Here is a 20,441-nt window from a genome sequence, read left to right on the forward strand (position 1 = left end):
ATGTTGACATAATGGCATCATCGCAGTTGCTGCAGATTTGTTGGCTGCATATTCATGCTGGGAATCTCTTGTTCCATCACACCCCTAAAGTATTCTATTGGATTGAGATCTGATGACTGTAGGCCATTGGAGTACACTGAACTCATTCTAATGTGCATGGAACCAGTTTGATATTTGTGGATTGTGACATGGCATGTTATTCTTCTGGAAGCAGCTACTAGAAGATGGTTACACGGTGGCCATAAAGGAATAAACATGGTCAGCAACAATCCGGTGGCTTTTAAATGATGTTCAGTTGGTATTAAGATGTCTGCCAAGAAAATATTCCCCACATCACTGCCTTGCACCGTTTACACAAGGAACGATGGATCCATGGATTCATGTTGTTTATGCCCATTTCTGACTCTACCATCTGCATTTTGCAACAGAAACCGAGATTCGTCAGACCAGGCTATGATTTTTCAGTCTTTAACTGTCCAGTTTTGGTGAGCATGTGCCTAGCCCCAGTTTTCAGTTTTAAGGTGACAGGGGTGGAAGCCTATGTGGTATTCTGCTTTCAAGGTTCAACATGGTGTGCGTGCAGAGATGCGCTTTTGCATACCACTGTTGTATTGTTGTATTTGAGTTACTGTTGCCTTCCTTTTAGCTTGAACTCATTTGGCCATTCTCTGTCCTCTTTTTAACAAGGCGTTTTCACCCACAGAACTAATGCTTACTGGATTTTTTTGTTTTGTGCACAATTATTTGTAAACTCTAGAGACATTTGTGCTTTAAAATCCAAGTAGATCAGCAGTTTCTGAGATAATCACCTGGTACCAACAATCATTCCATGACCATTGTGTGTGTGGGAACAGATACACTACTGCACATCGGATGCACAGCATTCAGGTACGTGAACTTGAGTCAGGTGTAGGCAGCCATTCATAGCAACCCCACACTAGGAACTAGGCCATCCCTGTGTGCTGGGCCCTGCTGGAAGGTGATCTTAGTCCAGCATCTCCTCTCTGCTGTGGCTTCCCTGTTTGGCCACCCCATCAAAGAAACACAGCAGCTGTCGTAGGTCACATACTCCTGGATTCTGATCCTGAAATAGCAGCTCATTCTTCTCTGTCTGTCCTCCTTGCTGCAGGGACTTAATGGTGTGGTATTGGTATTGTTTTGTGGAGGTCTTTTCTCTATTCTCTGGCCTATGTCTGTACAGTTTCACATTCTCCTGGATTGTGAAATTGTTTTTCTGTCCTCTTTTCTTCCCTCATTTTTTCTGTGCTTGGGATGGGGAGTTTGTCCAGGGCTAAGGCAGGAGGTGGGACAGTAGCAAAGGATTTTGCCTGCTCCAAATCACCTTTCGCCCAGTCCGGGACGTATGCCTTGTGTGCAGAACTTGAGTCGGAGAAGCAGTAGACTGGTTCTCCGACTCCTGGCCCAGGCCACTTCAGAGCTAATGAAGCTTGCTGCCCGCCCTAGTGAGTGGGGCTGAGATGCTACCACATCTGCCTCATCAATGTCAGTCTTTGGGAGTGCAATTTCCTCTACTGAAGACCCTTCGGGTTCTGCACTTAGAGCACCTAATGAGCATGCTTGGGATTGGCAAAGTGAGTCCAACGTTTAGTTCAGGTATCGTCGTCTTTGGAGAGAATCCTGGCAACCGCCAACACGTCTGGACCAGATCTGACCATAGGTTTCAGGTCTCATGCAGATTTCATATATGGCGGAGCAGTTGGCAGAGGGTCTGGATTCTTACAAACCTATATCAGAGTTGCTCACCCTGGTGGAGCTGATCTGTGAGGGCTCCCAACTCATATACCTGTTCCTGCCAGTAGCGATACTTAAGCAGGTGCAAAAAAAGGTAAAGAGAGAGGGCATTCCAGCGATTCTAGTGACACCAGATTGACCCAGGAGGTCTTAGTATACGGACATCCTAAGCATGGCAGAGGGCCTGGCATGGCACTTGCTTCTGAGACCCAGAACTGTTAAGTCTGGGTCCTTTCCTCCATGAGAGTTTTCCTCGGCTGACTTTAATGACATGGCTGTTGAGGCCAAAATTCTTGAGGCCAAGGGGTTTTCTGATGGTGATTCAAACCATGGTGAAGACTTGCAAGCTTGTTGGCCAGAAATTCCGATAGAGTTTTGAAGATTTACATATCCTGGTGTGAATTGAATAGGTTTCCTACCTCTTCTTTTAGTTTGTACTGTTTGCTGCAGTTCCTGCTGAATGGTCTAGAAGAGAGGAGTATCAGTACTTACTGTTTTTTGTGCAATGCTTTAAGTAAAGTTCCCAAGCTCCATTCACAGCATTCTTTACCTCACTGTTCTCCCCACTGGATTCAGAGTATAGTACAATTGTCCAATTTTTGCTTATTCAAACAGAATGCGGAGCCCTTACAGCTCTATAGAGTTTTAGTAACTGTAAAATGTGAAACTAAACTAGCTATAAATCACTGCTTTGTAATTATGTTAAATATCTATTGTACAAAAATCATTGAACAAACACTTGTACAAAATAACTGCTGAAAGTTTTTTTTTTTTCAGGGTGTTTTGAAGTATGGAGTCGCTACTCACAACATGATCCCTGAAGACTATGATTTTGGTATGTCTCATCTATTTAACTGAAATATACACTTTATCGGTGTGGAATAGTTGGCAAATGTATGAATGCCGGTTTTGAAAGGTTTAAAAGCGAAAACAGCAAATTTGGTGTGGCTAATTGTAATTGTTTTCACAATAGTGCAGCAATTTGGTTGAAAGATATCTTTCAGAGGTGATCATTATTGATGTTTGTTACATTTCAGGTATGATTTGCTTTACATTTAATAGTAATGGCATTGTTGTATGAACAAAAGTTGCCATTCTGTGATTTTCACATTTAATTCTTTAATGTTAGACGGATGAGCAGATAGTGTCTCACCCTCCCATTTCTGAAAATGTTTAGATACATTTGATATAAATTTGGGTAATTCAGTCTTGTCTGATGGTATTATAACACTGTCAGTGTCCTTTTTTAATCTTATTTCACTTTTGAATAAAAATTTAATAATTTTAATGTACTCCATAATGTTTATGATATACTTACAAAGATATACTTTTTAGTACTTCTCTATTAGATGTTGGGATTTAGAAACTTATGTCTTATAATAAGACAACAGAGATGAAACAGGCTTTGAAAATGTGATAGGTCGTGAGGTATTTTGGGTTATTTTTGTACTATTTTCCCTATTTACTTTCCACAAAAGAGTCATTTACAACGCTAATTCACTGTTTATGACTTGTGCATCCAATGAAAGACCAAGTATTAAAGGCTTGTACCAACAAACAAGTGTTCTGTTTTAATTTTTCTTTTAGTATTCCGACCCATTTCAGGACGAGCAAAACTCCGTATGAACCCACGTTCTGATGTTGATTTTTCATCACCGAAAATTGACTTGGATGTAAACCTTCAAGACATTGCCATTGAATTCAATAAGCCACAGGTGAGGGTAAAACATATGCCTGCAGTATACCTGTCAAAATTGTGAATGAAAAGTTGTAGTAGCAGAAATAGAATTATTTTTATTCATTAAGAATTTATATCAGTGGTATACGTGGATATCCCTGGACCCCAGCACAAACTCTGAATTAAGTTCCCTCTAAACTTAAAATTAGGTAATGGCATGAAGATCACCACATCCCCATTCAACAGCTACCATAACTTTTTACAGAAATATCCTTGCATCTCTTGCAAAGGTCCTCCTTTAATAAAATCCCACATTGCACAGACCCTCTCCACATGTTTGTAGCACAAACGACTGTCTTCCACAGTGCTCCACTGAGACTCCTTCACTCATGATGCAGCATGATGTCTCCCCCACTTATGATGCAGCACAGAGACCCTGTCCCTTCACCATTCCACACTTACTATTTTACCCCGCAGGGTCCTCTGGTGCAGCATCCTTGTAGCACTTTCAGAGCTATCTGTGCCTTTATGATCAAGTAGGCTGGCCTAGCACTAAAAGGGTGTCTCTGATCAGAGAGACGTTTATATTACTAATGCACAAAGCAGAATTATAACGCTCCACACCTCCTGGGAGAATCCTTTTTAAGATGAGGGCCAGGTGCTACAGTTTGTATCCACAGAAGGGCTAACAGGAGCCCCTGCCACCAGCACTGTCAAGTTTAAAGGTGGATGCTTATTGGATTGTAGCTTGAGCACCCTAGTCTCAAGGGTCAGATTGCTGTAGCCACTGTCACTATGCCACTGGTTTATATGTTTGAGAAACTATTGTATATCAAAGAATCTCTAAATTAAATAAGTGTTAACTAAAATGAATAATAATTCACAATAATATAGCTTACATAATCTGGAGATCTTCATATATTACCTATGATTTCTTTATAAACTGATAACAGGATATCAATATACATTCTTTATCCTAGAATTATAATTAGTCAGAGGACTTTCATTAAACTGTAAATGTCAAATAAATAAATGAGCTTTATATTTCAAATCAACTATAAAATCTATATTTTTATCACTTTTGTTTGGAAGGTAGTCTGTTGAGAAAAACCTGCATACGTCATTTTTGCTATTGTTTTCATAGGTTATTTTTATTTGATAAAGATGAAGTAGAGACAACATATGTAATAGGGAAATATGTATAGGAAGATGATTTACTTTGTTTAATAAAGTTGACACACAATGATTTCTTGAATCGGTGTAAGAATTCCAGTTCCAAGAACCTTAGAGTACATGTCACTTTCAATCATCTTCATTGAGGGGATTTGCATAATGTTTCTTCATCCACCATAGAGATTCCAAACAATATATCTAAATTTCTAAGTGATCTGATAGATCAGTCTAATCTGATGTACGTCTGCAACATTGACTGGGAATGTCAAGGCATTAATTTATTTCTTTAATATCCGAGTTGTAGAGTCTTAACAATACAAGGATTCATACATTATGTTGCAGTACAAGTACCTCATATGTGCAGTGTTTAAAAAGAGCAGAATATTTGTGTATATGTTTAGATATTTGAGCTTAAAAAATTTCATAGTAATTATTCCTGTACTTGTAATGTCAAATATGATAAATACATAAGTTACATATATAAGGTTAATGCCATTATTATCATGTTACTTATGTAAGTTTGATCTCACTTTAAATGTAAATAACTGTAATTTGTATTAACTAAACTGATCCTGTCACAGCAGAAGAATATAGGAAGGTATTTTTATCTCATCACATTTCATTTATGCATTTGTATGTTTGTGTTTGTCGGCGGAGAGTGTGTTCAATTTAATGTGCAGGTAGCGGACTGCTATACACGAGTTTCAAGTGTGTGTGTAATATTGTTTATGGAACACATTTTATCCAATAGCATTTTAGAAGGCAAACATATTGTCATGGATTTTTACTGTTAATGCAGCCAGTTAATGATTAAGTATGGTTTGTCTTTTAGTATCACAGTGTCATGGAGCTTCTTGAGTCTATCGACATGATGTCTAGAAACTTACCATATAGAAAGTTCCGACCAGATGTTTCTGTTCACAGTAATGCTAGGAAATGGTAAGTCAGATTGTCTGCTCTTTTGAAAAAAAAAACCCAAAAAACTTAAAAACAATTTTGCAGGTAAAACACTGTCATTGAAAACTTATCCATGCTACCCAATAGACAATCTGCATCAGCCATCTAATCATTCTTTGAATTCTTGCAATTTATGTTTAAACTTTCCCTGGCCATTAGCCTGGAGGAAGTGTCATTCGCACTACTGGTTGCTTTAGTATCTCCTAAACAGCTGCGCTCCTGGGCCAGACAACTTGATGATTCCACTAGTTTTAAGTTGCAGCTAGTTACAAACAGTAATTGTAAACCTATGTAGCTATATTAATATGAAATAATTCTCTCACATTAAGAACTACGGTGACCTTTTAAGCAAGAGTAGATAAACTGGCATATAAACAGCAAAAAACTAATAACTGGTATGATCTCTCTCTCTCTCTCTCTCTCTCTCTCTCTCTGTATATATGTATATATATATATATATATATATATATATATATATATATATATATATATATACACACACATGTATATATATTTTTATATTATAATGTGACACTGGCACCTTTCTGGTGATGCACATACAGACAACTTCTTGCTGTATAAACAGTGCTTTTATTGTTTCGCCACAATAAACCGATAAAGAGCACACTTTTCATTAGGATGGCACCATGCAACCTAACACTGGCTAGACTTAGTCCTCCTGTCTAGACACCGGCCACTGTTTGGCATCGGTCACCCCGCATTGCAGCACAGTACAGGTTTTCATACTTGAGACTCCTCCCATCTGGTCCTTAGAGAAGGAGGTCTCTTTAGGTGCTGTTTGATCTGTCCCGCTGTACACACACCCAGTCAGCTGTAAAAGAAAACTTATGCACCTCCACCATGCAAGTTAAATCACACTTTATACTTTTACTTTGTCATATCTACGTCCTGCACCTGTTTATCTTTGAACTAGGCACAATGCTGTATAAGTGTGTTATGTCTGCAGCCTGTCAGCTGAATATCTAATTACTTTCTTAGATGCCTATGGAAAATCACTCCTTTTGTCACTATATATAGATATAGAGATCTTTGTACGATCTCATTTATCTTTGCATATACTGTACATTTTCCCAATACTATAGTATCTACTTCTGGTGCATAGAAATATACCAACATATAAAACTTGACTTTTATTAAATCTTATTAAAAAGCAGCAAAATATATAAAAATGTATTGTGTGTGTTATGTGTTAAAATAATCAGTACCCAAACAGCGGCATGGATTATATTCTATAATAGTGGTACACAGGGAGACAGAAAATGCCAATACCATGTAAATTGGCCAATATGTCTCTAAAGTATGTCTCTATATGTCACAAAAAAAGTAAAAGGGATTAAACAATCAATTCTTGAATCCATAGATGGACAACAATATAGGGGTTTCCTATTATGACAAATAATTGTTCTAAGCGGAAGGTTCATCAGTGTTTGGACATTACTGTACTTTGACTATGGGCAAACGCCCATTTCCCTTCATGAAAGCCCCTTAAAGATTCAGGCTCATAATTTATAATATAGAGATTGATGTCATTATTCCTACTTTGACAAAGAAGTGATAACTAAAAATAGATATATTTCTCTTTCATCCTATCTGGGGGACACTGCTACCATGGGTTGTATGATGGGAGCTAGGAGCTGGCACTCAAACAGTTAATTATTTGTTTAACCTATAGACAGACACCTCCCCTCTACAACCACCTGCATCTCCAGTGTAATTTGAGTGCTCAAGGCGTTGGACTTACTGTGTGCTGCTCTGCAGCATTTTCTTACAGAAATTTCCTTTCTTTTAATTTAGTTTAACTATCTTTACTTAAGTTTAGGTGCACGTGTAGCGCTTATACTTACTGGGACTGTATTGGAAGCACATTTCCTCACAGGACCCTGGCTTCTTCATTTCCATGGACGGCTCTTGTACTACAGATCACTATAAGAAGTGATAGGAGGGTGACCGGCGCTGCTAATCAGCAGAGAGCGCTGCGATCCCGATGCAAGCCCCCATTTTTAGGACGGTACCAAGTTCCCTGTAATGAGAGAGGGCTTATATATAGGAGCCAGCGCATCCGCCAGAGCCAGAGAGACAAGCGGTACTGTTAGGCCATTCTTGCCTACTCTTCCTGGATTTCCGGGAGGCTCACACGAATTTTGGGGAGTCCTCCCAGACTCCCAGAAAATCAGGCAGTCTCCCTGATGATCGTGGAGTGGGGGGGGCATGGTGACCTCATCGCGTCACTATAGCTGCATTCCCTACTATAAAACTCACAGCATTGAATAACAGGGGCGGGGCTTAATGGTGCAATTGCGGCAGTAAGCTTCACCCCAACTATTCAGTGCTGCGAACTTAGGACCTTTCTTTAGGGCGGTCTTGCATATCCAGCCTCCTTCCGTTCCACCCGCAGCTCCCTGGTGCTAACTATGGTTCAGAGCGCACTCTTTGAAACATTGAGCACGGTCGGATTCAGGTTCCTTATGTGGAAGGTGATTTTTCTCTTGGCCATAGCATCTGCACATAGAGTGTCAGTACATGGAGCCCTTTCTTAAGGCTCACACATGATCGGACTGTTCTGCAGATGGTTCCTTCTTTTCAACCTAAGATGGTTTCAGGTTTCGCCTGAATCAGGGAATTATAGTCCCGGCTTTGCGCGTGCAGGCTGGATCTTCGGGCTTACAATCCCATGAACCTATGGATGTTGTTTGTGCCCTTCGCATATATGTCTAACGAACTTCGGACATTTGCAAGACAGATTCCCTCTTTGTGCTGTTGCAGGCTTATAAGAGGGACACTGCTGCTACGATTGGGGGCACACAGCCTTCTCTCTCTTCTGCCTTCTACTCTTTCCTCGTTTGTCTTACTCGTTGGGGCTTTATAAATACACAGAGGATGCAGGGGGTTGTAGAGGGGAGGAGTCTGTCTGTAGGTCAAACAAATAATTAACTGTTTGAGTGCCATCTCCTAGCTCCCCTCATACAACCCATGCTAGCAGTGTCCCCCAGCTGGACTCAGAAAAAGGATTTATTGTATAAAAATCTTTCTATTTCATTTAATATTCTGCTTAAACCAAGTAGCCTCTTTCTACAGTAACACAAACTAACATCTTTCTGCACCTGTGTTCATAATGCAAATATTTTCTGGCTCATTGTATTGAGCAGTGAATGTCTGTATATATGTATATACAGAATGTGGTGATTAACTTATAGAATTTAAATGGATGGGTCATTTTTACATAACCCCATTACTAAAACCTGTTTCCCACCCTTCTGCCCTTATATGACAATTAAAAGGTCCCCTGCGGACACCCTGATTTTTTAAGGTCACAGTGTAAAGGCTCCATCTGTCCAGTTCTCTTCAATTAAGCTCAATAGAACTCAGCAGAAAGCACTGGGAAGATTGTAGTACTGAGCAAGCTGTGGATTGATCTGGCCTGGGGCAACAGGAAGGCGGAGTGTCCAGGTTTTAGTAACCAGGGTCTATGGGAAAATCTAGTCATGAGTCTTACATTTTAAATTGGCAACAATTTGATCCAAAGCATTTAGTAGCTGAAGTGTGTGTGTGTGTAAAATGGACATTTGTATAGTTATTTTAAGAAATATTTGACAGTATGTTTAAGCTTCTGTTTTTATTTTGCCTGCATGGATTTTTACACAAATGTTGGTTTCATAAGGGTATCACTGCTTATTATTTTTTTAAAATGATAAAAACAGGTGGCATTATGCTATAACTGGTATCCTTGAAGTTAATGTAAAACCGCGCCTCAATATGTGGTCATGGAGACATATTCGGAAACACAGACAGCAGGTCAAGAAATACAAAGATTTGTACAAAACAAAGATAACGTCAAAGAAACCAGCTGAGGACATTGTCCGTTTGACAGAGGTACCTCTTTTATCCTCTCCTGCAGATTTCATTTACTTGTTAATCACACTGATTGGCTGTGTCCCATAAGCAAAGTGTTAAAGTATGGCTTTCTGTTATCACAGGAGCATGAAGGAACGCTGGACATTTTTTGCATTACTCTAGCACGGCAGCAAGCAGAAGTGGAAGTAAGGAACCATCATTATTTTTACATTGTTTCATAACTTTTCTAATTACAATGGCATTGTTAGCCATGTATGCATTATGGGTCCACATCTTTGCAGCTTTTTAAATTATACGTAGTCTATCTGAGGACCTACAGAACATTGTAAAAAGATTTTTGTGAGTGATAATTATGTTACAAATTATTCTATATGACCTTCTATTCTTAAAATATGTAGATTCCACCCATAAGAATGGTATACCTTTTTTTTTCGGTTTTGTGGAATGGGGAAGGGGTGGAAGCATTGCTTGATCCTGTCGTTTTCCTGTTCAGGCACGTAAGGCTGGTCTTAAAATAATCAGGGCAGGCGCAAAAGCTGAAGACAGCAACTCAACAGGATGGTTTGGTTGGATGTGGGGTTGGTCTGGAGAAAACACAGAAAAAAAAGAAGAGGCAAAGTCTGGAAGTAAGTGTGTTCCAAATGGTATTGGCCATCATTATTTGTGTATATGGCTCTCAGTTTCTCACCTATGGTTGAGAGATTGCTCACAAACATATTGTTTTCACAATATTTCACACAAATGTTACTCTTCAAAACGGTAGTATTGTTTTTAGTCATTTTTTAAACAACTAAATATCATTTTTTTTAATAACTGATCATCTAGATTAATGAAAAGATATTGTTATAATGTAAAGCTTTGTATTCAAGGGTTTCCCTTAACCCCTTAGCCTCGGGTGTTGAAGAAAATAAATGAACCAAGGAAAAGTGTGCATGCTTTAACTTGTGGTTTCACCATAAAGTGAATGGGCTAATTAGAGTTGTTCTGAATGAAAGAACCCATACCTGTATTCTAGCAATTTTTTTTAGAAAGAAATTTTCTCTGTCCTGCCATTGGGGTTACACAGCAGCACATTGGGGTATAGTATGTGGGATGTAGAATAAAGGCACTCAAACACTTTGAATGGCTAGCTCCTTCCCTACTTATGACCCTCCCATGGGAGCCATCTTCAGTTTTTGTAAAGTGCCCTGTGTTTTTCTTTTCCTTTTTTTTTCTTTATTTTTTTTTTTTACATTTATTTGTACTTTTCTATTTTCAACAATAGGTGCCTGATTGGGGATGCCTCCCAGGGGGTGAAGGGCCTTGTGGTCGCCTTCACGCTGTCTCCCTAATTGGGGAAGTGTAGCCTTTTGCCCTCCCTCTCCCAGACTGCTTGACAACTCCTTCACTTTTTTTGGGCAATGCGTGCTATATTCTAGCTGCTGCACTGCCCACATGGAACTCCGGATGCAGTCTGATGTCCCCTAGCAACAAGCAATCAGTGATTACACAGCCTCTAGGCAGGAACGTCTGCTGAAGCAGTTCTCCTTATAAGAGAGTACAGCTTCGGCGGCTGTGCTCAGGCGGCAGGGACAAGCCGGATTGCTCACTGCACACAGGAGTACGCAGTTCCTGCCTCAGACACACATAAGCCGACACGGATCTCCAGGCTAGAGAGTACAGTTGGCGAAGGGCAGGCAATGGACTGTGGGATGGCATTGCTGATACAGGGATACTATTGACCTATTGTCTATGCCTAGGAACGCAATTCCCGCGTGGGAGCGTTGCCTAGCACAATGGTGATTTCAGCCAATATCTGCTTAGAATTAATGCAGTACTTGGCTCTCTGCTGTCTCCTCCTCTGGGCCATTTTCTGGCCACATATAATAAATATATATATATATATATATATATATATATATATATATATATATATATATATATATATATATATATATATATATATATATATCTCAACACATAATTAATGCTGTACTAACTACTTTTCTATATTAAAAACAGGGAATGTTAGTTTTACATATGCGTTTGGAGTGTCCTCTCACTGTTTTTTTTCTGTGTTTTTTTTAAACGGTATCTGGGTTGCATACAGGAACTTCCAAGTCTAAAAGGTCCACTGGAAAGTCTGTGCAACACTATACATTTATTTTTATTAGTTCAGAATGTAACACTATATTATCTTGTGTACAGTCTGACCTGAATGCCCTTTGTGCAAAGTGTGTGACGGAGTTCCGTGAACAGTGTTTGCTCCCAGCTGCACTGGCCGCCTTGGAGGATCTGGCTTGAACGAAGTCACTAGCGTCATCCATAGCCAATCTCTCGGGGGTAATGTCTCAGTTCAAGTAGGTAGTTGACATGTCTCATTACTATAAATTCTGAGAAAGTTTTGACGTTAACTCTAGCCAAGTCCACCCAGGGTCTGGCAAAGGCTTCTTCCTCATTGAAAAGACTTCTTGCCGCCCCTCATATGTCTTCAGGCAAACACTAAATTCCTGAGATGCTTCAGGCCCACATTTCTGAATCTAATCCTTCTTTGGATGAAGATAGGGAGCTCCTTCAGGACTATGAAGAGGAGGATACTTATAGTACAGAGGACACTTCGAAATCATAAAGTGTGGAGGACTTGGACCTGGGTCTTCGTCCAAGCTTGGGGTTTGCAGGACCCGAAGTTACGGATTCTTCTGGCTTCTCCCTTTTAAATAGGCAGAAGAAGCAGACTGTTTGTTTCCCTCTATCTCCATAACTGTTGTTGAGTGTTGGCTGCTGAGGCCAGTCCAAAGCCTGATAGGAAGTATTTTATGTCAGGTAGATTTAAATTAATTTACCCCTTGCCTTCTGTGGAGTCTTTTAAATTGGAAAGTTCTCCAATAATGGATCCTCCTATTGACGCTCAACAAAGAGATTTGGATCCTGAGGTTTTGAATGGAGATGTTGCCATCTGTGATCGCAGGCATGGAACAGATGGTGTTCCTGGCGAATCTTGTTTTAACGGATGCTTATCTCCATGTCCCCATACGCATAGAGCATCAGTGTCTCCTTTGCTTTGTGGTCAGAGAGGAGCATTATCAGTTCATGGCTTAATCCTTTGGTCTTTTTCTGCACTCAGGTTTTTCACAAAAATTATGACCCTGCATTTTGTGCTCACAGGACATCACTATTGTGCCTTACTTGGACGTCCTGTTAAAGGCGCATGCGAATGTGTCCTTCTCCAGATCCACATTCACCTGATATTACAGTTTCTAGAATCTAATGGTTGGATTTCAGATCTCCCTTGAATCGTTCTTGATTCCTGCTTAGAGGATCCGCCCCGACTTCTACATGGTGTGTCAGAAGGTTCTTTCACTTCAGAACAAAGCCATTTCCCTTCTGGCCAGTTGGGAAGTGTCTTTTCTCCGCTGTATGAAACTGCTGGGGTCTGTGGTGTCAGTGTTAGAAGCTTTGCCTATTAGAAAGTTTAATTCTCGGCCACTCCAGAGGGAGCTTCTCCACAAGTGGTCCAAATCCACCCTTCATCTCACCGGGCAGTTTATGAAGGTGTACATAGCCATGTGTCACTCCCTCAGGTGGTGTTTGACTGAAGCAAATCTAGCCTAAGGTCAGTCCTTCCATTCTTGGGAGTGGACCTTGGTTAACACAGATGCCAGTCTGTCCTGTTGGGGCAAGGTCATTGGTCATATTCAGTTCCAGGGCCTCTGATCTCCACAGGAGTCCTCTTTGCCCATCGATGTTCTGGAGCAATATACAGGACACTCGTTCAGTGTCAAAGGGTTCTGGCTAGATACCTCCTGAAGGTCCAATCAGACAGCGCTGCAGTAGTAGCCTACCTGAACCATCAATGGTGACTGCGCAGTGCCACGGCAGTGCGGGAGACGGTATGTCAAGTTCCATTTATAGTGGCCATATTGATTCTGGGGGTTGGAGAATTGGGAGGTTGATTACCCCAGCCGCAACATGATCCACCCGAGGGGATGGTCCCTCCATGCAGAGGTCTTTGCTCCCCTGATTCAATAATGGGGTTAACCAGAGATAAGTCTCATGACATCCCATCTGAACTCTCTTCTGCTCGAAGTCAAGGAATCTGGCGACGGTATACAAAGCTGCCATTATGATCCTGTGGCATTTTCATTTGGTAATCCTGTTTCCTCTGTTTCCCATGAAGCCCAAACGGGAACAGATTCCAGTCATTCTGGTGGCACCAGATTGGCCTCGCAGAATGTGGCACGCTGACGTTCTAGGGATGTGTGTAGGTCCACCTAACCGGTTATCTCTTCGTTCATATTTTTTGGTACAAGGCCCTCTTTGCTGCCACTCTTAAAGTCATCTAGCTTTGATGGTGTGGTTGCTGAAACCCTGAGTCTGCAATTCTGGGTTTCCTCGCACAAGGTTGTGGCGACTATGATTAAGATGCAGAAGTCGTCTTCCTCTCTCTACTCTGAAACTGCAAGTCTCTGCGCGCTCAGTCTTTATTCAGCAAAGGTTTGCAGTCATGAAAAATGTGCAAACTTTTCTGCAGGGGGTTCTATATGCTCAACCTCACTTTGTTCCTCCTGTTGAGCCCTGTGATCTTAATTTGGTGCTCAGGGATCTTACAAAGGAACCCTTTGAGCCTTTGTATTTTCCTGATCTCTGGTATGTTACTTGGAAAGTGGTGTTTCTACTCGCTATTTCCTCTGCTCGTTGGGTGTTCCAGTTGAGGGCACTGTGCAGTAACTCCCTCTTTCTGGTGTTTCATTCTGATCGGGCAGTGCTTCGCACTAATCTCTTCTTCGTGCCGAAGTTGGTCTCCCGGTTTTACTTGAACCAGGAGGTGGTTGTTCCGGTGTTTTGTTCTTTGTCTTAGTCTTCTGATGCATCTTTGCATTTTCTGGATGTGGTCCGGGCCCTCCGGTGCTATGTTGACTGAATGGTTTCCGCTCTTAAGACTAATGACATTTTCTCCTTGTATGATGTCCACAAACGTTGTTGACCAGCAGTTAAGCAATCCTTTACTCGCTGGCTTATGTCTCCATTTGGTTGGCTTATGTTCAGACGGCTAGATTTTTGTTGGTGGGTCTGAGGGCTCATTCCACCAGGGCTGTGGGTGCTTTGTGGGGGGGAGCGTTATGGTGCCATGGCTGAACAGTTGTGCCAGGCTGCGACTTGGTCGTCTGTTGTAAAAGGATTTCTTGGGTGATTATGGGGTTTTAATCTCCTTAATAATCTGGCAAATGTATGGATGACCATTTAATATCGTTATATATGACTATTACCATCAACCAACTCCTCGCAAACGTACTTCTAAATTAACCTAAGAAATATAATTCTTATATTCACTTAAATCCACAGGACCAACATTCATATAATAGCTTATGCTCATATCTTCAAGAAAGACTACGCACAAAATATAGTTTCATTTAAAACGTGTTGTATTATTAACATTCTAATTGTAAAGCTTATGTATATATTATAAAATAGTAAACTGCGTAACAATATTTTACACAAAGTATAGATTTTCGTTGCATACATTACATTTATTGCCCGTTATATAAATATACAAGTCATTGTACTAGATCCATTCTATTGTCTGAACACTGCTCTAAACGCATGGTATTGCAACCACATTATCTCAGAGATTCAGAGTTACAAACTACCCTATAAACCAACACTAACAAAATGTTATATTTAACAATCTGACCACTTCTGGAACAATCCAATCACTTGCTATCACTTCTATTACACAACATTTGCAATCTCCATTTTATCCGATTCCACTCAAATAACCTAACAAAACTCCATTACAACATTAAACCAACACAGAACTATGTATAACACAAATGCTTCCATTTAAACCAACAATCTATCCCAAACACAACAGGAACTCTAGGAATTGTATAGTATTACAGGAATCAACACATTGTCAGCCATCTTAAGCACATGTGTGCCTGTAATGGCCCAATTCACTGCTAATGCAACTTTCATAACAACAGGGCCCAGTTCTTATTAGACTACACAATCACATACAAATCAGACTAACACCATACCTGTACCTATGTTATGTCTACACAGCATTGCAACATGATTGCAAGGCATGCAGTCAACACTATCCATACCAAGCCGAGGTCTAACCTTTAAAACCAACACAATCTCAAAATAACTCTAGCACTAAACTCAGGCAATTCTATTCACATTTACCAACTGTACCTTCAAATAAACTTCGATATTATTAACGCCAAATGATCATTCATTCTCATTTACTTTACCACATATGCGTCCAGATTCAACCACCTTCCATTCAATAACACATTACAACATTTTATAACATTTATGTTTCCAGACTCACTCATCTTTCATTCATTCCATTCAAAAACTTCATTCTAACATCTATCCTGCTAGTCAGGTCCCAAGGCCGTCAGGTAACTTACTTGCCTGCATGTCCAGCTAGACGTTATGGTCATATGTCTAGTAAGGCTGGGAACAGAACACAGAACAAAACTTCTTCCTTTGTGTCACGTGTAGGCCCCCTCTTGTGGGCGGAGACTACCTTCCACAGGAACTGCTCACAGCATTCATATGGTAATTTGACCAACTTCTCAAAACCGGTTTCTCAAGTATTCACAAGCCACATGTTTCCAGTGGGGGGGGAAGGGGTGCTCTTACTCACTTTCTAATTCAATTGTGGCTGAATCTGTTCATATATTATAAAATGAAACATAAATAATAGATTATTTATGTACTCTTCATATGTCCACAGTTTTTCCAAAATTTTCAAGTTTCAGGCTTTGCATCTCAGGATGCTTGCTTGGGCACAAGATGTGACACGCAGCTGTTCTAGAGCATTCCCTCCCTTTGGGACAGCTTTGGTATATGTCCAATGTGTCGCAGTGACCCCCAATGACATGAAAGAGAAAAGAGGATTTTTTTACTCACCGTGAACTCCATTTCTCTGACTCCATTGTGGGACACTGCACTCCCTCCCCTTGCTCAGGATGTTTTTCTGTTGGTTCATGTTGCACCTAGTTGGCCCTCTCTTTTGGGGTTTGTAGGAGAGAGGCATAGTAGGAAAGGAGCTAGCTACTAAAGTATTTGAGTTTTAAAGTGCCTTTTATCCAGAGCCCACCTACTGTATCCCAATGTGTGTCGTGTTCCCCAGTGGAGTCAGATAAATGTATTTAAAGTGGGTAAAAATGCTCTTATTTCAGCGTTGCTAGTGCATAGCAAATGACCTTTTGACCTTTATAGACTGTAATATGTTTGTTTTTGGAAGGTCTAGAAGAACTGATGACACCTGAAGAAAAAGCAAAGCTGTATGCAGCAATTGGATACAGTGACACTGCTGTGGACCCAACCATGCCAAAAACAGTAAGCATAATAGTAATAGTAATGTCACTGCAGAATACATGTCTGCAGTTATTATAAAAGTCCGTTAAAATGGTAATCCTTTTGTGGATTACCCTCTATCTGTCTTTTTTCTTGCTGTATCTGTGAAGCCACTATGTGTGCAGATCTCCTAATATTGGTGCGACAGAATGGGCATATTCTGCCACCCTCTCTGGGAGAATTGTTTTACAGATTTGTCTTTGGGTTGCTCCTACAATCAGTAACCAGCCATTACTGACCGCCTACAGGTGTTTCTCGGACACTAGAAACTCACCTACTGTAGGTATCAACTGCTCACCACTGTGGTGCCACTAGATATAGGAGAATAGTCGCTGACACCACCTGGCTCCTTCACCAGCACCAGGAAACGCTTACTTATGGGTGGTCTGTTTTGGTGCAGCAGCACCCCTTTGCTGATGGCTGTGGCTGATTCCCACTGATTTCTTACTTTGGATCAGTGCTGCAGTATAGCAGGCAGAGCATTGACACTACTTTCAGCATAGGACAGCGGGGGAATGTAAAGGGTCTTGCAGGAAGCTTAGGATCTTTAGAAAGAGTAGTGTTTACGGCTCCGTAGTATCTGTTAAAAAGCAGTAAGACATCAATAAAAGGTAGTGATAATACACACACATACATATAGAATGAATATCAATGAAATACACTACATGGGGCTTTACTGCCAAAATTACACATGTTGGCAAAGGGGTATTCCAGCCTCATGTACTTTTTATCCAGTCATGGTTCATTCACTTAATTGAACATGAGTCAGCCTGATCCACCTTTTTACCATTGGACTCAGTGGCCAGTGCATGTTTGTTTTTTCTCTTTGTACATGCACTGCCAGGGTGGGGGCGGTAAGGAGTCTAAGGCTTCTGACTACCCTGGCATCACTAGTACCCCGTTCACACTGCCTCAAAAATCCGGGTTATTGCCAGGGTTCGCAACCTGGGTCGAGGTTCAGCGTGAACAGGTCCCCCTGCATCTACCTGGGAATTGCAGGGTGAAATGTGAGAGACGGATTTTAAACCCAAGTCTCACTGACAAATGTAAAAAAATGAATAAATAAAAAATAATGTCCATTTACCCCTTAATAGATAGGTAGTAGTTCCTCATGCATGTTCGACAGCTACAGGAACAAATTACATCACTTCTATTGGCCAGGGTGAAAGTTATGCTTTTTAAGCGGCAATAGGCGGACCCTATGCCTGGATTATATTATACAGCCGGCAGACCCAGCTTCAGTGTGAACTCGGTCGACCCAGGAATTTGCCGGGGTATGATGCTTTGTCACTCGGCAATGTCATGGGTTCATATACCCAGGATATTGCCGGGTCGGCAGTTTGAAAAGGGGTATTAGTCTGTGCTGGGAGATTTCCCCACCGGATCCACACCAGACCTCCAAACATTGGGAGAAAGTGGGGTGGGGTCAGAAAAGATTGCAGTGGCATAACACCACCAGGTACACCCTTGATTCCCACCAGACCACAAGGGTGATTTTTTCATCCCCCCCATTAAACATAAAGGGCCTGAATCATTAAGGAAAGCAAAGCTAAAAAAATAAGATTAAACTTGCACCTTGAAAAAAAACATGTTGCATTGGAGTGGGAGGTATATTTAAAATGTGGGGACAGATTTATAGTTTGGGTAGGGCATGTCCTAGATCAACTTTAAATTTTAGTGTAAAGCCTTTACTTGTGTGCTACATGAAAAAGCAGTTCGTATTTCTCTTTCATCCAGTCTGGGGGACACTGCTTACCATGGGTTGTGGAGGGAGCTTGGGGAGTTGGCACCTAACTAGTTAACTTTTAGTACTGCCGACAGACCCCTCCCCTCTACAATCCCCCTCCCCCCTCTTGTTCAGTTTTTTTTAGGTGCCTGCAGAGTTGGGCAGTGTTTTTTAGTACATAGTGTAATTTTATTCTTTTATTTCATTCTTTTCGTTTTTAATCTTTTTTTTTTACAGGTGGCAGTGCTGGAGTGTGTTCTACTATAGAGATGGTGGCTGATACTACAGTGGTGGCTGATTCAGGATCACATGACAATGGGCAGGTCCTTCGCTCCATGGTCATGGATCATAGCCACGACGGACGCCATCCTGAAAGGTTGGGGGGCGGTAATCCTGCACCTCCGGCTCCAGGGGCTTTGGTCGGTTCAGGAATCAGCCCTGTCAATAAACGTGCTAGAGTTGAAGGCTATTGTTTTGGCCCTCCGGGGGGCCCAGTCCCTCCTCCAGGGCCACCCTGTCAGAGTTCAGTCCGACAATGCCACGGCCGTGGCATATGCCAACAGGCAGGGAGGAACCAGGAGTGCAGCTGCAATGAAAATTGCAGCTCAAATTCTGGTTTGGGCAGAACAGCATGTTCCAGCATTATCGGCAGTATACATTCCAGGAATAAGAAATTGGGAGGCCGACTACCTAAGTCGAAACCAGATGATGCCGGGGGAGTGGTCACTCCATCTGGAAGTTTTCCAGTCTCTGGTTCAGAGGTGGGGTCTTCCAGACATAGATCTCATGGCCTCCAGACACAACAGAAAGGTTCAGAGGTTTTGCGCAAGGGCAAGAGACCCCTTAGCGGTGGCAGTGGATGTTATGACAATGCCATGAGAGTTCAGGTTGGGATACCAATTTCCTCCGAGGGCGGTCTGCCAGTAATTCTAATAGCTCCCTCATGGCCGCGTCGAGTCTGGTACGCGGACATAATCTCTATGGCGGAAGAACAGGGTTTCCGTCTTCCGTCTCGAGACGACCTTCTTCTGCAGGGTCCCTTCCGTCACCAGAATTTACCTCCGCTCACTTTAACGGCATGGCTGTTGAAGCCAGCCTCTGGAGGGCTAGAGGTTTTTTCCTCCAGCGTAGTGAACACTATGATGCGAGCCAGAAAGCCAGTTTCAGCTCGCATCTATCACCGGATTTGGAGAGCCTACATCAGATGGTGTGAAAATAGGACTTGTCACTCGTCCTCCTTTCGTCTCCCTCGCTTGTTGGCTTTCCTTCAGGATGGCCTGGAAGCAGGGCTTCGGTTAGGTTCTCTAAAAGTCCAGGTATCGGCTCTTTCAGTATTTTTTCACCTGAAGTTAGCGGATTTACCAGATTTTAGGACTTTCCTCCAGGGAGTCTTGCATATTCAGCCTCCCTATGTTCTGCCTACAGAACCATGGGATCTCAACCTGGTACTGGATATGCTTAAAGGGCCTCCTTTTGAGCCATTGCTTCTGGCGGATTTGAAGTGCTTGACCTGGAAGGTCCTCTTTCTTTTGGCTATTGCATCTGCACGTAGAGTTTCGGAATTAGGAGCTCTGTCTTGTCAGGAACCATATCTGGTTTTCCACGAGGACAGAGCGGTGTTAAGAACCCTCCCTTCCTTCATTCCAAAGGTAGTTTCGGCTTTTCATCTGAACCAGGAAATTGTAGTTCCGGTCTTCTCATCTACCTCCCATTCGGATCGACAGTCTATGGAAAAGTTAGATGTGGTTAGGGCTCTCCGCATTTATGTCAAAAGAACTTCTCAGATTAGACGTACTGATTCCCTGTTTGTTCTTTATGATGCCAATAAGAGAGGTTGGCCAGCCTCAAAACAGTCCATTGCAAGATGGATTACGGCAACCATCAAGCAAGCTTACATAAAGGCTAACCGTCCTGTGCCGGAGAGACTTA

General features: G+C 41.6%; 1 protein-coding gene across 3 annotated transcripts in view; it reads left to right on the forward strand.

The window, feature by feature from the left end:
* VPS13A (vacuolar protein sorting 13 homolog A) overlaps nucleotides 1-20,441 on the forward strand; it is a 243,599-nt gene that overhangs the window by 23,269 nt on the left and 199,889 nt on the right. For all 3 annotated transcript variants that reach the window (XM_075211020.1, XM_075211019.1, XM_075211021.1), the window contains 7 exons: nucleotides 2,530-2,587; nucleotides 3,340-3,467; nucleotides 5,436-5,542; nucleotides 9,280-9,451; nucleotides 9,556-9,618; nucleotides 9,927-10,059; nucleotides 16,674-16,768. In XM_075211020.1, the coding sequence (XP_075067121.1) occupies nucleotides 2,530-2,587; nucleotides 3,340-3,467; nucleotides 5,436-5,542; nucleotides 9,280-9,451; nucleotides 9,556-9,618; nucleotides 9,927-10,059; nucleotides 16,674-16,768 (756 nt within the window). The remainder of the gene's footprint in view (nucleotides 1-2,529; nucleotides 2,588-3,339; nucleotides 3,468-5,435; nucleotides 5,543-9,279; nucleotides 9,452-9,555; nucleotides 9,619-9,926; nucleotides 10,060-16,673; nucleotides 16,769-20,441) is intronic.

The sequence above is a fragment of the Mixophyes fleayi genome, chromosome 1, assembly GCF_038048845.1.
Source record: "Mixophyes fleayi isolate aMixFle1 chromosome 1, aMixFle1.hap1, whole genome shotgun sequence".
Classification (NCBI taxonomy): Eukaryota; Metazoa; Chordata; class Amphibia; order Anura; family Limnodynastidae; genus Mixophyes; species Mixophyes fleayi.